The sequence below is a fragment of the Neltuma alba genome, unplaced genomic scaffold, assembly GCF_004799145.2.
Source record: "Neltuma alba isolate B1F8T4 unplaced genomic scaffold, ASM479914v2 tig00007973_pilon, whole genome shotgun sequence".
NCBI classification, from domain to species: Eukaryota; Viridiplantae; Streptophyta; class Magnoliopsida; order Fabales; family Fabaceae; genus Neltuma; species Neltuma alba.
The window spans coordinates 15650-36992 of NW_021634919.1; the positions used below are offsets into that span (position 1 = coordinate 15650).

The 21343-nt window shown below is 36.3% G+C and overlaps 2 protein-coding genes across 2 annotated transcripts; one reads left to right on the forward strand and one right to left on the reverse strand.

Annotated features, from left to right (window-relative positions):
- The first annotated feature begins 9735 nt into the window (after positions 1-9735).
- On the forward strand, positions 9736-10337 carry LOC114753543 (expansin-A4-like). Its single transcript, XM_028942225.1, has 2 exons — positions 9736-9883; positions 9973-10337. Exons 1-2 carry the CDS (start codon positions 9736-9738, stop codon positions 10335-10337), a joined length of 513 nt encoding a protein of 170 aa, XP_028798058.1.
- A 5852-nt stretch (positions 10338-16189) lies between these two features.
- Positions 16190-18961, reverse strand: LOC114753544 (uncharacterized). The gene is made up of 9 exons (XM_028942226.1): positions 18573-18961; positions 18308-18477; positions 17842-17915; positions 17629-17683; positions 17264-17338; positions 17061-17134; positions 16923-16971; positions 16588-16672; positions 16190-16254 (listed from the first exon to the last, which is right to left on the reverse strand). The coding sequence occupies exons 1-9, from the start codon at positions 18898-18900 to the stop codon at positions 16190-16192; spliced, it is 975 nt and encodes a 324-aa protein (XP_028798059.1). The 5' UTR covers positions 18901-18961.
- Between the last annotated feature and the right edge of the window lie 2382 nt (positions 18962-21343).

Sequence of the window (21343 nt, forward strand, 5' to 3'; positions counted from 1 at the left end):
GTTCATTCTACAATCTGTTTTATACAGCATTTATTTATTTTCATATTCGAATTTAGCGTGTCACTCGAACTTTCAAATATTTATTATTGTTATTTACAGTTTGTTATTTTTTTTTATAATTATTTTGTAATCGTTAAGCAACTACAATGATTTTTCTATTCATGCAGAAAGTTTGTAATTATCATTTAAATTGTAGTTTATTATGACTTGTTTTTTTAAGAATTATAGAATTTTTAAATATTTTAATTTTACAATTAAAATTAAGATTTGAATAATAAATCATCATTAAGGGAAATATAGTTATTTGAATATTTATTTTCTTAATATTTTATCATCATGTTCAACCTACCAAATATAAATTCTTTCGCCAAACTTTTTTTCATTGCGGTGGATAACGTAGTAGCAGTCATAAAATTTTTCATCATCTTCTTCCTATTTCCTTCTCTTCATTTTCACGGCAATTAAAGTGAAAAGCACCGAGATGCTGCACTGTCGGCACTCGCTGTTAAGAGCGTAACAGCACGCTCTACTGATGATTGGAAGGTGTAGGATACGTGCCAAGAAATAGGGTAGGAGGCAGAGGCATGAGAGGATGAGGCCGGGAGGGTTGAAGTGGATGACATTCCTTTAATCTAATAGTAGAAGAAAAAGTAAGCTGACAAATTTTGAAAGAAAAAAAAAGACGTTAAAAAATTATAAAATCTCAAATCAACACTATTACAGGATTTATATAGGTTTTAATAACAATACTGACACAACAGATTTTAATCACAATTTTTTACTGTTCTTTTTTTTTTGGCGATTTTCTCATTTTAAAATTGAGTAACACCTCCTAAGCGTGACACCCCGCTCAAGGGAATAATTGGAACGTGCACGATACGCGCGTTAAGAAATAAAATAGGAGGTGTGAAAGGAGGGGCTCGGAAAGGGAAAACAGGAGGTGAGGAGGAGGCAAAGAAGGGTAAGGAAGTAACGTTTATTTAATTTGATATTAAAATGAAATGTAAGTTGGGAAATTCCAAAATTGAGTAACACCCATTGAGCGTAACAAGATTGGAAAGTATAGGATACACGCTAAGAAATAGAGTATGAGATGTGAGAGGAGAGGGCTTGGACATCAGGAGGGCTGGGAAGTGGAAGGAGGTAACGTTTATTTAGTTTAACATTAAAATGAAATGTAAACTGAGAAATTCTAAAATTAAATAACACCCATTAAACTTGACACCATGCTCAGCGGGATGATTGGAAGGTATGGGGTACGCGCTAGGAAATAGGGCAGGGGGCTTGGAAAGGGAGAACGGGAGGAGGCAAGGAAGGGTAAGGAAATGACGTTTATTTAATTTAATATTAAAATAAAATGTAAGCTGAGGGATTCAAAGATCGGCTAACACCCATTAAGCGTACCACCCTATGCCCAAGGAGATGATTGGAAGGTGTACTATACGCGCCTAAGAAACAGAGCAAAAGGGGTGAGAGGAGGGGGACGGCGTGGGGGGGCGGTGAAATTCAACACGGTGGCGCTGGGCACCTCACTATTCAACATCGGGCTGAGCTGCAGCGCCTGCTTTGAGATAAAGTGCGCAAATGACCCGCAATGGTGTCACTCTGGGAGCCTATCCATCTTCGTCACAGCCGCTAACTTCCGCTACGCTCTTCCGGACGACAGTAGCGGCAAGCCACCCTCAGCTGAAACAGGGGTCAAAACTGGCACTCAAGAGCAGTATTGGTGGGGACAGTCATGGTCGTTTACCGTCTCGGGCAACGACGGACGTACATCCTCCTCTTGCAACATCGTGCAATGGCAGTTCAGTCAAACTTTCACTGCCAAGATCTTCCAGGTTTGATCTATACGATAAGGTCGTTGGTTTTCAGAAAAGAAGAAGGAAAAAAAGGGGGGCCGGAAGGGGGAGGGGTCGATTGACTTGGACGCTTTGTTACGTTGGTTTCTAGAAAAAGGCGGTGCTTTGCGGATTGACTCTGTTTCGTCAGTTTTTAGTGTGTTTTTGGGGTTGTATTATGGTAGAAAAATGTCAGGAAGGCTGGCTGAGGTGGCTACTTGTATCAGAGGTCGCCGTAGCCCGCAGTGGATGAGGGGCTTTATACGATTTGTACGCACTTGGTTTGTTTCAATCACAAATATTTAATTGCCTTGTCGCTTTTTCGCCTGTTTTCTGCCATTTATGTTTTTCAGTATCTTCTTTGTCCAATTAAATGCACACGAAGGGATCTATTAGAAGAAAGACGTAATCCATATGGGACCTGTAATTCTTTTGTTTGAACGTAAAAGTGGCCCACGTGTCGTGGAAGAACTGTGACTGTGATGGAGTGGACATAAATCTCCCGGGGGGAGAGAGAATGTGATATTTATTTAATTTAATCGTAAAAATGAAGGGAGATTCATTACAGAGTACCTTGAAATTTGAAAAATCAGATTATTCTGCAGTTCAGGTAGCTAAGGCTCTTCCATCCGAGGGGCCCCCAAAATGAAAGTAGGTTTGAAAAAATTGCCCCGGCGAGTAGCTGGGGTATGCTCTGCCCCAAATTGCAAGCGCATGTTTGATATGAAGATTTTAGCATCACCTGTAAAAGCAACGAACTCTCAATTCTAATTCCTGTTTTCCCGGCCATCTCTTGTTACTTTAGCAACCGTCTCATACGATATATGTTCGGAGAGATTAAGTATAAAATGTGAATGGACGAGGAGCTGATTGTTCCAGATCCTTCTTTTTGTGTGTGCGTGTGGTGAAATTGAAGAAGGGTGTGGGTCCGAAGAAGCACATGGTGGTGTGGAGGAGATATTAACAAAGTAGATCACTCAAGGCTAGAAAGTGTCAGGATAGATGCAATAGAAAGTGGAAGCGGAGTTTTTTTATTTTTTTTTGGGGGGGGGGGGATTTTTATTTATTTATTTAGTATTTCGTTTAGTTGGACCGAATAACACATTAATTATTATATGAAGAAAAAAAAACGTCGTTTCTTTGATGTACATTGCTCTCCTTTTAAAAAGAAAAAGGAGAAAATTTGTTATATACAGGACAATTCATTCGTGTTTTAAAAATCGCACACAATGTTTATTGTAAATTTATAATAACATATTTTTCTTAAAAGATATTTGATTAGCTTTGGTGCATAGTCTCGTTATACAAATTAAATCGTTCTACTAGAACGATGCAAAAGACTCGGAGGAAACAAAGATGACAGAACGTGAAGCCTTTGCAAGCCTCTAGTGTTTTACCAGACATAAGGGAGAATAGCAAGAGTTAAATAGTCAAGTCAATTCAAATTAAATTATTATTCATAAATCATGGCTTTTTAATAGAATTATTATTTGCGTGGGCGTGTGGGTTAAATTACTATCCTATGCTCGCATGGGTTGCTCATCACCAGTACTCATCACTTGATGAGTAATTTGAACCGTCCAAATTTTAATATTTTTAAATAAAAATATTTTTTAAAAGAATAATAATTAAAAGATTATCTTTATATTTTATTTTATACCTATTAAAATAATTTTTTTAAAAAATTAAAATTAAAATTAGATATGGAGCGTTCATATCCGTTTCATTTCAAGGAGGTGAGTTCTTTTGTAAAGCGGCGGACAAGAAGGAGTAGGACAAAACTGGCAGCAACTTTAAATTTAAAAAAAAAAAACATTTCAGCAATCCAGATGAAGATTACCACAACAACGAACATTCAAACCGGAAGGTAGTCCCAGAAAAGGCCATCCTTGAGGCTGAGGTCAGGCAAACCAAGTACTGACCCAAATCAGATGGGCTTGTGTAAATACTTCTCCCTCCGTTCTTTATCATAAAAGACAAATAATCAAATTACGTTGATAAAAAAACAGTTAAAATTAGTTGAGGACAATTAATGTGTAAAAAGTATAATTTTTTTTCAACAATGTCCCCATTAATAAGAAGAGAGAGTATGAGAAAGAACAATTAAATTATTAAAAGAAAGAGAAGTGGGAGGGAGAGAGGGTATGAGTTGGAGACAAAATAAATAGGGGGTAAAATAGGAAATCAATATAAAAATAAAGACAACTTTTAAGTGTCTCTTATATATAGAAACATGCTATAAACATGAAATGTTTCTTATAATAAGGAACGGAGAAAGTATAACTTAAGGGCCACTTATACGTGGCATCACAGCAGACATGGTGAACTGAAGGCTCACCCATCCGCTTCGTGACAAAAGTGGCCGGGAAACCAAAAGTTGTCTTATCCCAAAATCTGGTTAGATTCTTTTAATTCTTTCAACCCAAAAGCTAAGGTTGTTGAAAATGATGATGCGATATTTTGCTTCTATATTTTGTGATTTTTTTGGCTTTAATAACAAAATAAAAAAAAATAATTTGCTTTGCTAAATATTGATTAACTTTTTAATCTCTTTTCTTTTAAATAATTTCATCCTATCGAGTAACTTTAATTTACCTGCATCTCTGGCCATCTGGAAATCTATTTATTTTTTGCAAGGAAATTAAGTAAAAATATTTATCCGGGAAATAATCGAAAGCCATATTTATTTTAGCTTCCTTCAACAGTCAATTTTATTACTGGTCCAATATACTGACATCCCTTTTCTTTTTTTCGTGTGTGCGTGTGGATATCCTCCTCCCGTGCTACGTAAAACGGTAAAAAAAAAAAAGTTGCGAAAAGAATGGCTTCTTTACGACTTATAAATAATACGAGTATTTCTTTTTATACATCTTATTTTTTATATATTGTGTTGTTTCATTGCATATAACATGATGCATACAAAATCAAGAGTGGATTGACACGTCAAACTCTTAAAAGAACCTACTCTTCAAAGCTCTCCAGCACTTTCCAAGGAGAGTAAAAATCCTTTTCTGATGTTTGAATGCCAAACAAAGAAGGAAAAATAATAGAAAAGTGATTCTTAAATTTCAAAATCCTAAATGATTATCTAAATAAGTAAAATTTTAATTTAGGTATAACGGACTAAATTAGTATTTACAAATTTGCTGCAACAATCATATTGTTTTTTATTAAAGAAATATCAAGCACCCACACCAACCGGCATGCCATTGGAGCTCTGACGCCGGTAGTTGCTACTAGAGTTTAAGTGGGCCATTGTCATCGGAGTTCTGGCTACCTGCAATTATTTTTTTGAGAATTTTTGCAATTTCAGTAATGTGGTTAATAAATTTTTTAACGCTAATAACAAGTTTGGTATATCAGTTACCAATAAATTTTCTAAGAAATTAAAAAAAGTGACATTCTTACAGTTTTAGTAAAGCGGTTAATAGGTTCTGTAACGTTATTAATAAGTTCAATATGACAATTCACAACAGATTTTCTGAAAAATTCAAAAAGTGACATTTTTACAATTTCAGTAACGTAGTTAACAAATCATGGAATGATATTAATAACTCTCATAGCCCCATTAACAAATTTTCCTATGAATATTTATGTTTTTAATATTAACTCCCTATGAAGGTTATGCATCAAAACTTCTTCATTTATTAAGCAGTCAATGTGGTTTTGAAAGTTATTGATATCATTGTATGATTTGTTGTTAAAGTTATTAATCGCATTATGACAGTTGTTGATATGGTTACATGACTTGTTAACCGAACTATTAAAGTTGTAAAAATTTCACTTTTTTAAATTTTTCTGAAAATTTGTTATTAACTGTTATATCGAAGTTGTTAATAGCATTACAAAACTTATTAATCGCGTTAATAAAATTGTAAAAATATCACTTTTTAAATTTTCTGAAAAATTTGATATACTATATCGAAATTGTTAATACTTTTTTTTATTTTTCAATGCTGACGGGAACAAGGGACAGCTAATCATCTATGCACGATAGCAGTAATTACAGAAAGGTTTAAACCATGAAAGCTGATTAAGGAAAGTATGAACAGAGCACATGATTAATTCATTATTTTGTCCTCTACCCTTTCATTATCATTATGAGTAAAATAATAAGTAGTTCTTCTGCCATCCTCATAAAGTGCACTCTGATGCGCCATCATCTGAATCCTGGCCTTTTTTTTTTTTTGACCGGAGAATCCTGGCCTTAATGCTTAGGATACTCTGGTTTCCTACTCAGAACAGGCGTTACTCGATCCAAACAAAGGAAAAGGAAAAACCACTGGTGAATTGGAACTCAGGTAATATTAGGATACAGCCTCGCATTCTTTCCTTGAAAATCAATTTAAAAAGAAAGAAATGACAACAAGTGAGCTTATATATTGATCCATTTGCTGGTTTTGAACATCCATCACAATTTCAGGTCCTCCAAGAGATCGCAAGTTAACAGTGAATTCAGAGGAAATAAGTTTGGACGGGGTTCTCTCTGGCCCTTCAGCCCCAGCGAACCCAATTCTGAATCCACTGTAACCAAAATGCAAGTGGGCTGCAGAGGCAGCAACAAGAAGGACGACAGTCGTCACTGGAGAGATGACGGGCGAGACCGTCGTGTCCGTCTGCCGAAGTTGGGCGCTGCTCGCGTCTTCCGGCTCACGGGCGAGCTGGGAAACAAGAATCACGGACAGACCATTGAGTGGCTCTTACGCCAGGCGGAGCCGTCCATTATTGCCGCCACTGGTGGTGCTGTGTCGTTCACATCGGCCATGGCTTCATCGGACTCGGTTGATGATGAACCAACCAGCGAAGGCAAAGTTGTGGGGAAAGGGACAGATTTTGTGGTGGAAGATGAACAGCAAGCTCTGCCGCCACTGGAGCTAGATTTCTGGACAGGCTTAGACATGGAGCTCTATGGTAATAAGGTTGCAATGCTCCATTAATTGAGTGTGGTGGGCAGGAGAGGGGAAATCATGAGGCTGACGTGGTTTTGATCTGAATAAGAATATTAAGATTAATATTGGCAAGTTAGCGCTCAGGTTACAGTTTAGATGCTAATGTAATTTGGTTGTCAGTCACTCATCGGTCTTTTCTTTTCTTTCTTTCCACCCCTTTTGGCAAATATTCTGTTGTCAGGATTTTGAAACGAGTCAGTTACTCGTCGGGGTTACGGAGACAGCGGGAAAGGGTCGGGAGAAAAAGAAACATATCCATGCAGGTTTGACATCCGAAATTAAAAAAAAGAAAAAGAAATAATGAATTAAAGAGAACAACATAAAATCCAAAATTCTAAAAACACCACTCTAAAGAAAGAAAAATCTCCCTCTCTATCTGCGAACTTCACATGTAAGAAAATTCAGATCCACAGCCAAAATAATTATTCCCGACAAAGGATAATTTAGATCCACATTAATGAGTAAACAAACCTGAGTCATTTAAAAACCAAGAGAGATGGATGTATCTATTTATTTTTGCATATATGTTCATTCTATAATCTGTTTTATACAGCATTCATTTATTTTCATATTCGAATTTAGTGTGTCATTCGAACTTTCAAATATTTATTATTGTTATTTACATTTTGTTATTCATTGTTTAATTATTTTTTAATCGTTTAGTAACTATAATGATTTTTCTATCTATGCAGAAAGTTTGTAATTATCATTTAAATTGTAATTTATTATGACTTGTTTTTTTTACAAATTATTGAATTTTTAAATATTTTAATTTTAAAATTAAAATTAAGATTTGATTAATAAATCATCATTAAGGGCAAGATAGTTATTTGAATGCTTTTTTCTTAACATTCTATCATCATTTTCAACCTACTAAATATAAATTCTTTTAACAAACTATTTTTTTAGTGCGGTGGATAACGTTGCAGCAGTCATAAATTTTTCATTCTGATCTTCTTTCTATTTCATTCTCTTCATTTTCATCACAACTAATTATTTCTGCCAAATTGGTCTATGCTCCACCGAAGGAAGAGCTCTTCCCCTGTATAAAGAAAAAATTACAATATGCCTAGTATTGGTGTTGAGAATGTATAGTGTGTATGCTAAAAGATAAAGTTAATTTTTTTGAACCGGAGATAAGTTCAAAAGATTGAATCCGTAATTCCGGCTTAAATCAAGTCAAAATCATTTGCCATGCCGTATGTAAGCGTAATACTACAGTCGGTTCGTGGGACCGTTCACTGGGACCCTCTTGCTTCCGAATTTGGTGCGCATATGAAAGTGGTGGGTGGAATTTTGAAGTCCATACATGGCCATTCTACTTTTCTCATATTTTCTTCCATGCCATGGGAAAGATCCTTAAGTTGGAAGTTTCTTCGACTTATTGAAGCCGAAGCCAAGAGCTGCGCACGCATTGGCGGCTCTATGCTTTAGCACGAGATTGCGCGTCGACGATATAGAAAAAGTAGCCCGACACTCAACGGGATGATTGGAAGGTATAGGATACGCGCCAAGAAATGGAGTAGGAGGTGTGGGAGGATGGGGTTTGGGGAGGGGGAGGGGGGAGGGGGTTTTATAGGTGTTTGGCAACCTCCAAACCATGGTTTCAGAAGTACTTTTTTATAAAACAAGGTAAATTCCTCTACATATATACTTCGTAAACCATAAAAACACTTTTAAAATTATAGTTTGGTTTCTATCCAAACACCTCATTAATCTAATAGTAAAATCAAACGCAAGCTGAGAAATTCTAAAATTGAGTTGAGTAACCTCATCAATAAGCATAGCGCCACGCTCAAGGGGATGATTGGAAGGTGTAGGATACGCGCTAAGATATAGAGTAAGAGATGCGAGAGGAGGGGAATGGAGAGGGACAACAGGAGTGGTCTGAGAAGGACGAGAATAGGGCTGTGCAAAAACCCGGTGGTCCGGTATGGTCCGGTCCAACCCGAACAAACCCGGTCCAGTCCGGTCCAGAAAAAATTAGCCCGAAATAAGACTGGACCAGACTGGACTGGACTGGTCTCATCGGGCTGGACTGGACTAGGGACTGACCCCTCAGACCAGTTGGTCCAGTCCAATCTAGCCCGATTTTTTAAAATTATTATTTATATAATTTTAATTTGATTTAATATTTCTATATAAATTTTTTATCTACTCAAATAATTAAGATTTATCTATTAACTTTCGAAGTAATGAGCATGCATATATATTTTCTACAATTTAAGATCTATATTGATGAGGATTAATTAATAAAACATGACTTCATTGGGAAATTGAAAAGGAATGATCAAAATTGATAAATTTTGAATTAAAATATGTGCAAAATTTTATATAGTAAGTTACAATCTTGCTTCCTATCGAAGAAATTTTTTTTTTTTAAAAAATAAATTTAGGTCTCTGGACTGCCTGGACCAGTCCAGGCAGTCCAGAGGACCAAGTCCAGTCCAACCCGACCTCGGGTTGGCACTGGACTGGACCAGACCTCGGGTTGTTTTTTTCAGCCCGAGGTCTTTACTGGACCAGACTTCGGGTTGATGACAAACCCGGTCCAGTCTAGTCCATGCACACCCCTAGACGAGAAGGTGACGTTTATTTAATTTAATAGTAAAGTGAACTGCAAACTGAGAAATTCCAAAATTGAGCAACACCTATAACGCCACACTCAACGAGATGATTGGAAGGTATAGGATACGCGCTAAGAAATAGAGTGGGAGATGTGAGGGCCAGGTAGCGGGCAGGGGAACGGGCGGTGAAATTCCGGAACCACCCTCAGGCAAAAATAGAAATTCCGGACCTCCCCCACAGCACCGCCCACCCTCCAAATATAAATAGTAGCCTCCCCCCCCCCCCCCTCTCCCTGGCCTATGCCACACGAGCCAAATTGCCCGTTCTCCTTCATCCCCGAGTCTCTCCTTTCTCAGTTCTGCTTCCCTTATAGTACTTTCATGGGACAGGCTTCTCTGGTCTTCGTTGCATTTCTTATCTCCTTCGCCTTAACGGTCGATGTTAGAATCACTGGGGTTTACCCTGGGGATCCTTGTCAGAGTGCTCATGCTACCTTCTGTGGAGGAACTGATGCCTCTGGCACTACGGGTCTGTACCTCCTCTGTCATCGACGCTTTTTCTTTATTAATGTGCCTTTCATTTCTGCTTAGTCACTAGAGTTTGTGGGTCTTGTGCAGGTGGAGCTTGTGGACACGGTAACATATACATCCACGGGTACGGCGGCAACACGGTGGCGCTGAGCACGGCACTATTCGACTTTGGGCTGAGCTGTGGAGCGTGCTTCGAGATAAAGTGCGCAAATGACCGGCAATGGTGTCACTCTGGGAGCCTATCCATCTTCGTGGAGGCCACTAACTTCCGCTACCCTCTTCCGGGCGACAGTAGCGGCAAGCCACCCTCAGCTGAAACAGGCGTCAAAACGGGCACTCAAACGCAGTATTGGTGGGGACAGTCATGGTCGTTTACTGTCACGGGCAATGACGATGAGGTCGTGCACTGGCAGTTCAGTCAAACTTTCACTGCCCGGACCTTCCAGGTTTGATCCATACGATGAGGTGATGGAGGTCGGGGTCTATGAAGTTTGGGTATGAGGTGATGCGGTCGATGTGGGGCAGGTCGCTGAAGTCTGCGTAATATTTTTGGGAGGGGAGGGGGGGAGGCTGTTTGTGTGTTTCGTCTCGATTGACTTTTTAGAAAATGGCGGGGGGTTTTGTGGGTTGACTTCGTTTCGTCAGTTTTTAGGAGGTGTGGGGATGAGGGTTTCTTTTTTCCTTTTTTTTTTTCTGAATTAAATGAGGGGCTTTATACAATGTTTGAGCGAAAGCACTTGGTTTGTTTCAACTTTCAATCATATATTCAGGTTGTTGCTTTTTCGCCTCTTTTCTGCTATTTTTTGTTTTTTGGTATCTTCTTTGTCCAATTAAATGCGCACGAAGGGATCTATTAGAGGAAAGCAGAACACGACACATATGGGTTCTGTAATTCTTTTGTCTGGACAGTAAAAATGGCCCGCGAGTCGTAAATGTGATATTTATCTGCAGAGTACCTCGAATAGTCAAATTATTCTGCAGTCCGACTATTTAAGGCTATTCTACGGGACTCCGATAATTCTCCCTGAAATGGAAAGCAAGTTTCAAAATTTCAAAATTGCCCCTGCGAGCGGTCTGGGGATTTTTGTTTTTGTTTTTTGTTTTGCTACAAAAGAGGCTAGACGCCTGAATATTTAGGAGACAGTGGGATTGTATCCCATACAATCTTCTTCCACAAGAGCCCGTAATCTGCTTGGGTTAACATCGAAAAACTGCGAGGATGCAAGGGGATCCTTCTTTTTATTTGTGGGTGCGGTGGAAGTGAAAAGGGCGTGGGTCCAAAGAAGCACATGGAAGTGTGGAAGAGATATAAACAAAGTAGAGCAATCAAGGCTAAAAAGTGTAAAGTCAGATGTAATAGAAAATTAAGAGAGAGAGAGAGATTTATTTATTTCGCATTTCGTTTAGTTGGAGTAAATAATACATTTCATTGATTATTATATCCAAAAAATAATATACGTCGTTTCTTTGATATCCATTGTTTTTTTTAAAAAAAAAAAAGAGAAAATTTGTTATATGTAGTACAATTCTTTCGTGTTTTAAAAATCGCATATAATATTTATTGTAAATTTATAAAAACATATCTTTCTTAAAAAATATTTGATTAAATTTGATGCATAGTCTCGTTATAAAAATTAAATCGATCTGCTACAACAATGCAAAAGACTTGGAGGAAACAAATATGACAGAATGTGAAGCCTTTGTAAGTCTCTAGTGTTTTACCAGGAGAACAATAAGAATTAAATACGTCAAATCAAATCAAAGTATTATTCATAAATCATGGCTTTTTAATATAATTATTATTTGCGTGCTTGCGTGTTAAATTATTATCCTTAGTTTGCATTCGGTCAAATAAGTTGCATTGGCCATAATACAATTTTTTGTGAATTTCATGTTATATATGAAATAGGTATATATAGAGATATAGATGCATAGTTGCAGGGATGCACAAGAATAAAACTAAATTTGCCTAAATCTGGTGCCAAAATTTTCCAATGATCTCTCAAAACAAAACAACGCGTTAGAATATCTGTTAAGACCAGAAGTAACAGATTAAACTCATGAAGCTTTCAAGTACATTTCATAACAACGAGGTGAGTTCTTTTATAAAATGGAGGCCAAGAAGGAGTAGGACAAAATCGGCAGCAGCTTTAAAATGCAAAAAAGGGGGAAAAAACATTTCAGCAATATAGATGAAGATGACAACAACTAATATCAAACCTGAAGGTTGTCCCAGAAAAAGCCATCCCTGAGGTCAAGTAGACCAAGTAGCGACCCAAAATAGACATGTTTGGGGAAATATAATTCCCAAATAGTTTCGGGAGGAATTCTTAGGTACTGCCACCTAAGGAGTGTTTGGATGAAACCAAATCATGGTCTGAATAATAGCTTTTGGATAATAGATTTTGTGAAGAATAGATTTTGTAAAAAAGTGATTCTCATAAAGTGAGAGTGTTTAAATAGTTGTTATCAGAATCACTTTTTATATATACAAATTACTAAAAAAGACATAAGTTAATATGATAATTATATAAAAGATAAATTTTATGATATATTTTAATTTGAAGGAATAAAATTGTTAATAATATATTTTTTACCAACATAATTAATAATACATAAGATAATGTAATTAATAAATAATTAATATGTGTATATATTTATAAGATATAAGATTAAATGTTTATAAAAAAATAATTGAGGGATGTTAAAATCATATTATTGTTGAGATCTACTCTGATAGGCATAATCATACTCTCCAATTTGAGTCAGAAGTAAAATGGATTTACTTCTCCTAAAATCATGATTTTGACACAAACTATGGTTTCGGATTATTTCTTTAAAATTGATGCTATTTGGGTGACATCCCACCCAAACTATAGTTTTGCCTCCCAAACTATGGTTTTAGGGCACCCAAACAGGCCCTTGATCTTGATATATAATTTTATAATTATAATTATTTTTTTAAAAAATTAAATGTACAAGTAAATAAAATTTGTGGAATGAAAAAAAAATCATTCGGAAAATTTTGTAAAGGATCTTTAGATATTTCTTCGAATCATGGTTTTGAAGAGAAAATTATGGTTTCAAGAGAAAATTATTTAAACATCACATTTTTTCTCAAAATCAATTTTAAAGTTGAAATCGTGGTTTGGATAAGAGTAACCAAACACTTTAATTTTTTTGTAAAATCACTTTTAATTTGAAAATCATGATTTTGAGTATAAAATCATGGTTTTTTATGAAGTAAATTTTTTTTTGCTTTTGAAGATATAATGCAAGTGTGAAAAGAGAAAAGGGGCGTGGTTTAGCCAACAGATGGGATAAAATTGTTTGACATGTGGTCATTTCATTGCTCAGCGCACAATCCGCACATAACTCGCACATAGTTCGGTGAAGCGCTGCTTACACGTGGCATCACAACAGATACGGTCTTGCCTCAAAATCTGGTTAGATCTTAAATCTTTCAACCCAAAATGTACTCCTGTCACTTTTAGGTACTTTCAACCCAATATCTCTTTTTATAAATTTTATATTTTGTATATTGAGGTGTTTATACAAATCAAAAGTGGATTGACACGTCAAACTGTAAAAAGAATCTACAAATACTCTTCAAAGCTCTCCAACACTTTCCAAAGAGAGTAAAATTCCTTTACTGATGTTTGAACGCCAAACAAAGAAATACGCAGAAACTGTTAGCGTTTAAGGAGAGCTGACATGTCCTTTACACTTCCAAAATTCCATTTACACATTCAGTTGCAGTAAAATTTCTTATCCGCGTTAATTAAGAATTGTTGTGATATTACAATCACAAAAATTCCAGATCAAAATGTTGAAGGAAAACAATTAACCAACTGGATGCTGATTATTCCTTTTAAACATTTAGAAATTTACATTTGGGAATGTTATGACAACAAGTATATATCATCTATTTAACACACACAAATATACTCCCGCAGTCCATAATATTTGTCATTTTAACTAATTCATGAGAATCAAAAAGTGACAAGTAACTCATTAAACATGTCATAAATTAAAAGCCTTTTCCACTCTTAAATTTTGTATGAAAAGTTATTTTTAAACATGTCCCAAGACCCGTCCAATTTTTTTTTTTTTAAAAAGGGAAATGACGTTTATAAGGAGAGAGAAGAATGAACTTTCATCAAAGTAATTGCATAGGAAATATTTTGAGGAGAGAGAAAATACAAAGAATTGACAAAATTAGAAATGAGTGTTAATTATAGGGTAAAATTGGTGAGTATTAATTATCGTACAAGTAACTTACATCTTAGACCATGCTATTCTTCTAAAAGCGCTCTATCTGATTTTAAGGAGCTCATTGATAGATTAATCAAAAACACATCTAGCAAGGAATGTTTCTCTTCAGTCTGGATGCTTATTGACCAAATGAGGAAGAGGAAGTGGAACATAGAATTACAATATGGCAACATGTACCGAGAGATGCTAACAGGGTTGCTGATAAGCTAGCAATAGATGGCCTCGGTGGTACTGTTGCTTTTATGTTTATTGATACGTTCCCAAATTCACCGAGGACCCTTGTGCAGAAGGATTGTATGGGATCTTTATCCCTTCTCATGTAGTTTGATTTTGTAATGGGTGCTGCCATCTCTTGCTATATATATATGTAAGCAACTCAAAGATTTCAATCCTTCACAAACAGTACTGGTATTCACTCGCTACCTCCGTTCATCCCATGTATTTGTCCAATCAAAATACAAGTACCGGTTACTCAACCAACGGCCTACGCCTCTAGAATCAAGATGTATGAATATTGACAATCCATTAACGGCTCACATACTCTAAATTACTGCCTCTAATACCTCGGTATATATTAAGGGCAAAGGCATGCTAGAGTTTGAAAGGAGGACAGCGGGAAGCTTACAATAAAATTGAACACAGGGAAAGGCGGTGACTCCTACCTATTAACATCATCTCAAATTCAAAACTGAACAATATGTATCAAACTAACAGATTCAACGTCGCGCATGTAATTCAAAGATGTTTTAGTTTAGATATCAAAACAATCCACGCATTAAATTGGCCAATAAGATGATAGATTGCGAAGCAGTAACCCCGCCACCGTCAATATAACTGCCCCAGAGTGCATAAAGCGCAAAGGATGCACATTGGATTGCAGTTAATTCGAGGGCAATTGCTATGTAAGCCAACAGGCAAAAGCAGGCGACTTTGACAGCAGGGAGCCGGGGAGAAGAAATGGAAAACAACTCGCATATCAGCATGCGGACCTGCAATCATCTAGATTCGGTCGGTTATCAACATCTCAAACCCAAATAGACACTAAAATAAAGATTCTCTTCACAGTGTATCCATAACACTGGATAAATAATTCACAGATAAAAGACTGACATAACTTGGTGATAGTTTCCCATTGACTGAGTGTAGAATAATTTAATTAATTCCTCGAAGGTCACAAGGCCCTAAAGGTAAACCTAACAAACTTCGGCCAAAAAAAAGAAAACCTAACAAACATCTTGGTAAATCAATTCTTAAGGAAATTTAGTAAGAATATCATATTTTCTATCATGTGAAATTTTATAGCGGAGAAAAGAAGAACTTTTCAATGACTTGGTGAGACGGAAAATATCTCAATGAAAAGTGTGAAAATATGACTCCCACGATATATTTCTTGATCTCAATTCTCCAAACTGCAAATTATCAAAGGAAGCCACCTTACTCATCGGTCCTTTGCTGTCTAATATAAGGCATTCATTATCAAGGTTCTCATAGGTTGCATTTGGTAGAAAGCATTAAAAATGAAAGATTAGGATTGAGATTGCAATTAAGAAAATTTATTAAAAGAGTGTTTAATATAAGAGATTACTTGTTATATGGGATTAGTCAAACCCATATATGTGAGATTAGAGAATACCATGGGGGGAAGTGGTATTCCCCAATCCCACTTCTATGAGTTTGACTAATCCCATATAATAAGCAATTACTCATGCTAAATACTATTTTAATAATTTTTTTCAATTGCAATCCCAATTTCAATCCCAATCCCTCATTTTCAATGCTTCGTACCAAACGGGACCATAGTGTTTTGTTTTCCTCCTCCAATTTTTGTTTATTCATTTTCGTTTTTAAAGTATTCTGCTTAGCTGATACAAATTTCTTTCCCCTCTTAAACATCATTTTCCCCAAGAGTACAAGAACCTGTCATTGGTGGAAAATCAATTTTACATGAATTACATCTTAAGACGACAACGACATCATTTTAAACAGCTAATGGAGCGCATAGCAGAACAATGGGTGAAAGGATACATGCTTACCAACCTCCTTCAGGGTATATTGAATTGTAGTGTACCTCAGCCCAGAAGCTCAAACAAATTACTGCACAATGCTCAGAATAATAAACAACTAAGAAAAGCCACCATTCTTGAAGCAAATAACTTCCTTTTATTTCCAAGGGGGAAAAAAAGAAGGGAATTAATTAGTAGTGTCAAAAGTGAGAGCTTAGTCAACCTGTAATCACAAGATCCTTATTTGGAATGTAGGGCTATGTCTAAGTTTTATTGCAGGTTACAACTAGAAACCGAAAACGGTTACAATGAAGAAATATGCTTTCTATTTCAAGAGCATAAGGAGATTGTATTAATCGATGTGAATCGCATAAAATTACTAAAATGTGAGTGAGAGTCCATTAAAGATGGAGCATAACTATACCTCGTTTGGATCTTTCAAAATTAGGAAGAATTTCAATGCAGCAAGTGTCCTTGAATGATGTTATGACAAAAATTTTTACTCCATACTGCAACACATGCTAAAGGGAATTAGACAACACAACAATCGTTTCAAGACAAAAATTATCATGATGCAAAATAAGGTGGTCCTTCTAGATCGTTTCAGTTCCACTTCTAATGAATCTATGTTAACACTAAACAGGATCTGCTAATTATAGTATTTATGATAGAAAACAACCAGCAAGAAGCTGTAAAAGAGAGCACACAGATCATGCATAATAACCATAAAAAGCTTATAGACAAGATGCTGAAACATACAGTATCTGCCGCAGCCTGCAAAGTAACATGATCTCCCCATTCACCATTCCTGATCCCATCAGCAAGATAATCAATGTACGGAACAAATATTTCAAGAAAGAAACTGATAAAAATAAGCAAGGATGAGCAGAGAGGTACTTGGACATCTTCTCTAAATAGTCTCCATAAGCCATGGGAACATATCCCTCATATATCGCTGGATATAACTTCAACTGATCCATGAATATATATCCCATTAAAATTGCATAGAGAAGATTAACTTCACAGCAACTATTGTCATGAAATCATATCGATCGATTACATGGACGATCATACAAAGCTATAATGACATAGACGCAAACCTGATTCACAATTTGTTCTCGCACAAATTTATGGTGCTCAGAAGTTCGGTAAATTTGATCTGATAGTGCACGAAACTGAAAAGGGGGGAAAATCTCATGTGACATCAATTGAACTACATAGCACAAAGATCACTATATAAGTTTGAAGCCTAAGCGGTATGTAAATGTATCACCATGCACTAACCATTAACATCATGGTTGATTCAATGGTCAAGACAAAGCATAAAACACAAATATTTTGTTGTCTTGTTGTGATTTGGCATGTAGACCATCTAATTATAGAAAAGTGTCTAATTTCTGAAGAAATAAGAAGCTAAAGATGACGATCCAAGGAGATGGCAATGCAATGAAAGAAAAGAATAAACCTGACAGTTTCCATCTCCTTCAACTTTAGACTCAACCAACTCGTACATCTGCAATCTATGAATGAGAAAAATATTCTCAGCATTTTTGGTCTAGCATAACAAATTTAAGCAAGACCAGATCATAGATATGTAGAAAGTTCCAAACAGAAATTAGAAAGAAAAAGGCGGAAAGAAACCAACATCAACATCAACATGCAAACTAGCAAGCAATACCTGTCCAGTAGCCTTTGATGATCTAATGTTGCTTCATCAACTGAAGGTATTTCTCCGTTGGTTCTAGGAACATGCTGCATGAAGGATCACAGATGCAACATATCATATATCCAACACCCCCCCCCCAAAAAAAAAAAAAAAAAAATCAAGACAAGTTTCTCAGGTGACCAACACAAAACATCAGAAGTGAGAATCGAGATTGTGGTCTAGCAATCAATGACAGTAGAAAATGTCAGCCAAACAGCATCATGAAAATGACAGATGACAACCTATATGCAGCTACAAAAAACCTAGAGCTTAGGCAATTAGAATAATTAGTTATCGATAACATATCAAAATTGTCGTTTGTCACCCAGACATGTGATTTGATGTTAACAACAGAAGGCATAAATAAAAATAATTAAAAAAAAAAAACGTAAAGCCTTCCCCAGAAATGCATCAATGGAACCTGAGAAGCAAAACTTACTGGAATTGGTATCATCTGATTCAATCGTTTCCCCACGTCTCCATCAGCACATTCATGCATCTCCTCCAATGAATATAGCCATTCATCACCATAATATGAATTCTTTTCTGAGCTAGAACATGAACTAGAAGGCCCCTCATCATCATCCTCTTCTTGATCACTCTCCTGTCCTACAAATTTTGCATAAACTAAATACAGAAACAATAGAGTAAAGCAGAAAACTGAGCAGCTTAAGAAGACATTAAAGAAGGAATATTCAACATACCGGGGTCATAGTCACCCATTGGATGGTTGCGCCAGTCTTGGGGGTAAGCAGATAGCTGTAGATTTTCCTCCCACTGATCTGAAGGTGTGGGAGCTTCTGCAACTGCGAGTTGTGACAGTTGTTGTTGAAGAGCATGTGCCATTAGCTCATCATTTTCTATGTTGCTAAATTCAGTTTCATAGTTGTCTTCATTATAATAATGCCCATGATAGCAACTAACATTTTCCAGAGTAACAGCACCACAATAACCACAGGTAGAATATGGGCCCGCATCAAAAAGCTGCAGGCCCCATCGCACAACATCAGGATCTTGCTCATACGAAATCATCTCTCCAATAATAGCGTCCTAACTCAGAAAAAATTTGCTGGAAACAACCATATTTAATTCCAACGGAATGTCAGAACTCGGCCAATTTTACAATAATCATGTAAAGAAAGAAACTCGCTTCATGTAGTCATTTCAACAGGTCGCATTCCTGCAGAACAATAATAAACAGAATTATTTCATGTATTAAAGACCAAAGATATGCCGAGAATAAGAAACCCAGAGCAAGTATAAACTTCAAGGATTTGGCGTTGAGTAAAAATAAAGCACTTTTTAGCCTCCTTGAAATCCTTGTTCACACATTTAGAAACTGTCAAACTAACCTTTAATTCCAACAGGACAGGTTCTACGTGAACTCCTTTTTTAGACCAAAGAAAAGTGAAGATTCATTAAAAGACAAAAAATCAATCCTTCACTTAGTTCGGGCATGACATCGCACAGGACAACAACGAATGAGAAGTGACGACAGTGACCAGAGAGGAATTTTGAATTCACAAAGCATCTCTCTCAACGGCCATACCATCCGCTTAATCTTTTCCATATATAAACAAGGATACGAGTATGCTCTTGACTTTATAACAGTACAGCATGGAAACTGAATTTTGTTGACTGCCAAAAAGATGAGCTGAGAATTTCAAACAACCATTATAACACTCCAACAATGTTAGCGACTTAAGGCAAGAGCTCGTAGTAGAAACCAGAAAAAGCTGAAGTTTAGGACATCAGACATTAAAGTCCAATATAATTTGCTAGCAAGCAGCGGTAAGTGTTCCTTCGAATGCGTACGATATCAAGGCACAACGATAAAAGAACAAAGAAAAAAAATCATCGGACATCCGAGAAACGGAAATGAGGAGCAACGTTTCTAGCAGGCGTTCCTCAGATGGCGACGAAGATTTAAAGGAGAATGAAGATGCAGAGTATTAGCAGAGGTTCCTGGAATTCGATACCTCACCGAATAGCTTTTGTTCCATTATTCGCAATGATTCAGTAGACAACCAGCGCATCTCATAGTTATAAACAGTTGCTCAATCTGAACAAACTTGAAGGAAAGAATAATGAATTCAATATGCGAAGCACTGGAAAAGAGAAAAAAGAAATGAGAGACAGTGATGCAAAGCTTCCTACACTTTGGGTGAAATCGGAGAATATGCAGGCTCTGTAGCATTCGTCCAAACAGGAAAACGAAACAAGTTCCGATCCGAAAAGAGCCAAAAATAAAAGCCGATTGAATTTTACAAATATGATTAGATTAGGACATTTATAATTATGAGATAGTAAAGAAAATGGGGCGCGGGAAGAAGGGCGGGTAAGACGCCAGAGAATGAGAAGACGAGGAAATGGAGAGGGAGTGTCTTACTATCTTTTCAAGGGAAGGGCTCCAGAAAATGCCAAGATGGTAAGGGGACAGATATCACGAGGTTTGTTCAGTGTTTCAGAAAGCGAATCTTTGAAGGGCGAAGAATGTGACTGATGATGATGTGAGAGAGTTTCTCTGCTTCCTCCTCCTTCTTTCTCTCACTGTTTTTTTTTCTTTTTTATTTAAGACAAACTTTGACTGTCTGGGATTAATTAGCCATTAGTACTCATTAGTGGAGGGGGCAGGGCTGCAGTGGGGGCGGACGTGAAATTTTGGCCTTACTCGAAAGTCGAAACTTGATTGATTAGCTGCTTAATAAATTAGCTTAAAATAAGCACTTTTATGAGTATTTTATAAAACAAAGTTCGTTATAGTAGCAAGGTTTTCTTTTACTAGGCCCACGTCTTAATCTTATCGCTACAACACGCAGTCCATGTAATACATTTTTTTTTTTAGAGACAGAGTCCATGAAATAATCTCACTGTAACAATACGTAGCAACTTTCTTTTTCAGACATAAATATCCTTCTAATAGAGACAATTCTGTTTAAAACATTATTAGACATTAAATATGAGTATCTCTCTTTACAAAAACTCGAATCTTAATTGATTATATTGCAAAAACTAACTCTTTTTACTATAGCTGACTTTCATTGCTCGCAACTTTTTTCATCAATCGTAGCGTAAATTCGTTTGTATGATTAGGATGTCTTGTTGGCACAGATTATTTGGATATATTGTTCAGCGATTTGTTTTTTCTTGGATTTGTACGTACATATATTGGGTAAGATTCCGTTCAAAGGTTTTGGATTTTTGCCCCGAGGGGGTCCCATATATTCTTTGTTCTGCGATTGCTTGCTACTATTTTTTTTATTTTTTATTTTTACCATTTTGGCCGTTGCTACTTTACTGCTATCGGAGAAATTCTTATATGCTTTGAGAATGACACGTCATATGAATTCTGATTAATCAGAAACTAACACCTAATTTAATACATAGGAATATTCTTCTAAATGTTACTTCCTTTTATTTTTTTAAAAGAAATACTCTTACAAAATCGAAGAAAAAATTATAGATCTAAACAACG

Coding starts and splice junctions, on each gene's coding strand:
- LOC114753543 (XM_028942225.1), top strand. CDS start 9,736: ATGGGACAGGCTTCTCTGGTCTTCGTTGCATTTCTTATCTCCTTCGCC. Junction 9,884..9,972: donor TGATGCCTCTGGCACTACGG/GTCTGTACCTCC, acceptor GGTCTTGTGCAG/GTGGAGCTTGTGGACACGGT.
- LOC114753544 (XM_028942226.1), bottom strand. CDS start 18,900: ATGATTTCGTATGAGCAAGATCCTGATGTTGTGCGATGGGGCCTGCAG. Junction 17,916..18,307: donor ATCAGATGATACCAATTCCA/GTAAGTTTTGCT, acceptor TCCTTCATGCAG/CATGTTCCTAGAACCAACGG. Junction 16,255..16,587: donor TTTTGAAAGATCCAAACGAG/GTATAGTTATGC, acceptor AGCATTGTGCAG/TAATTTGTTTGAGCTTCTGG.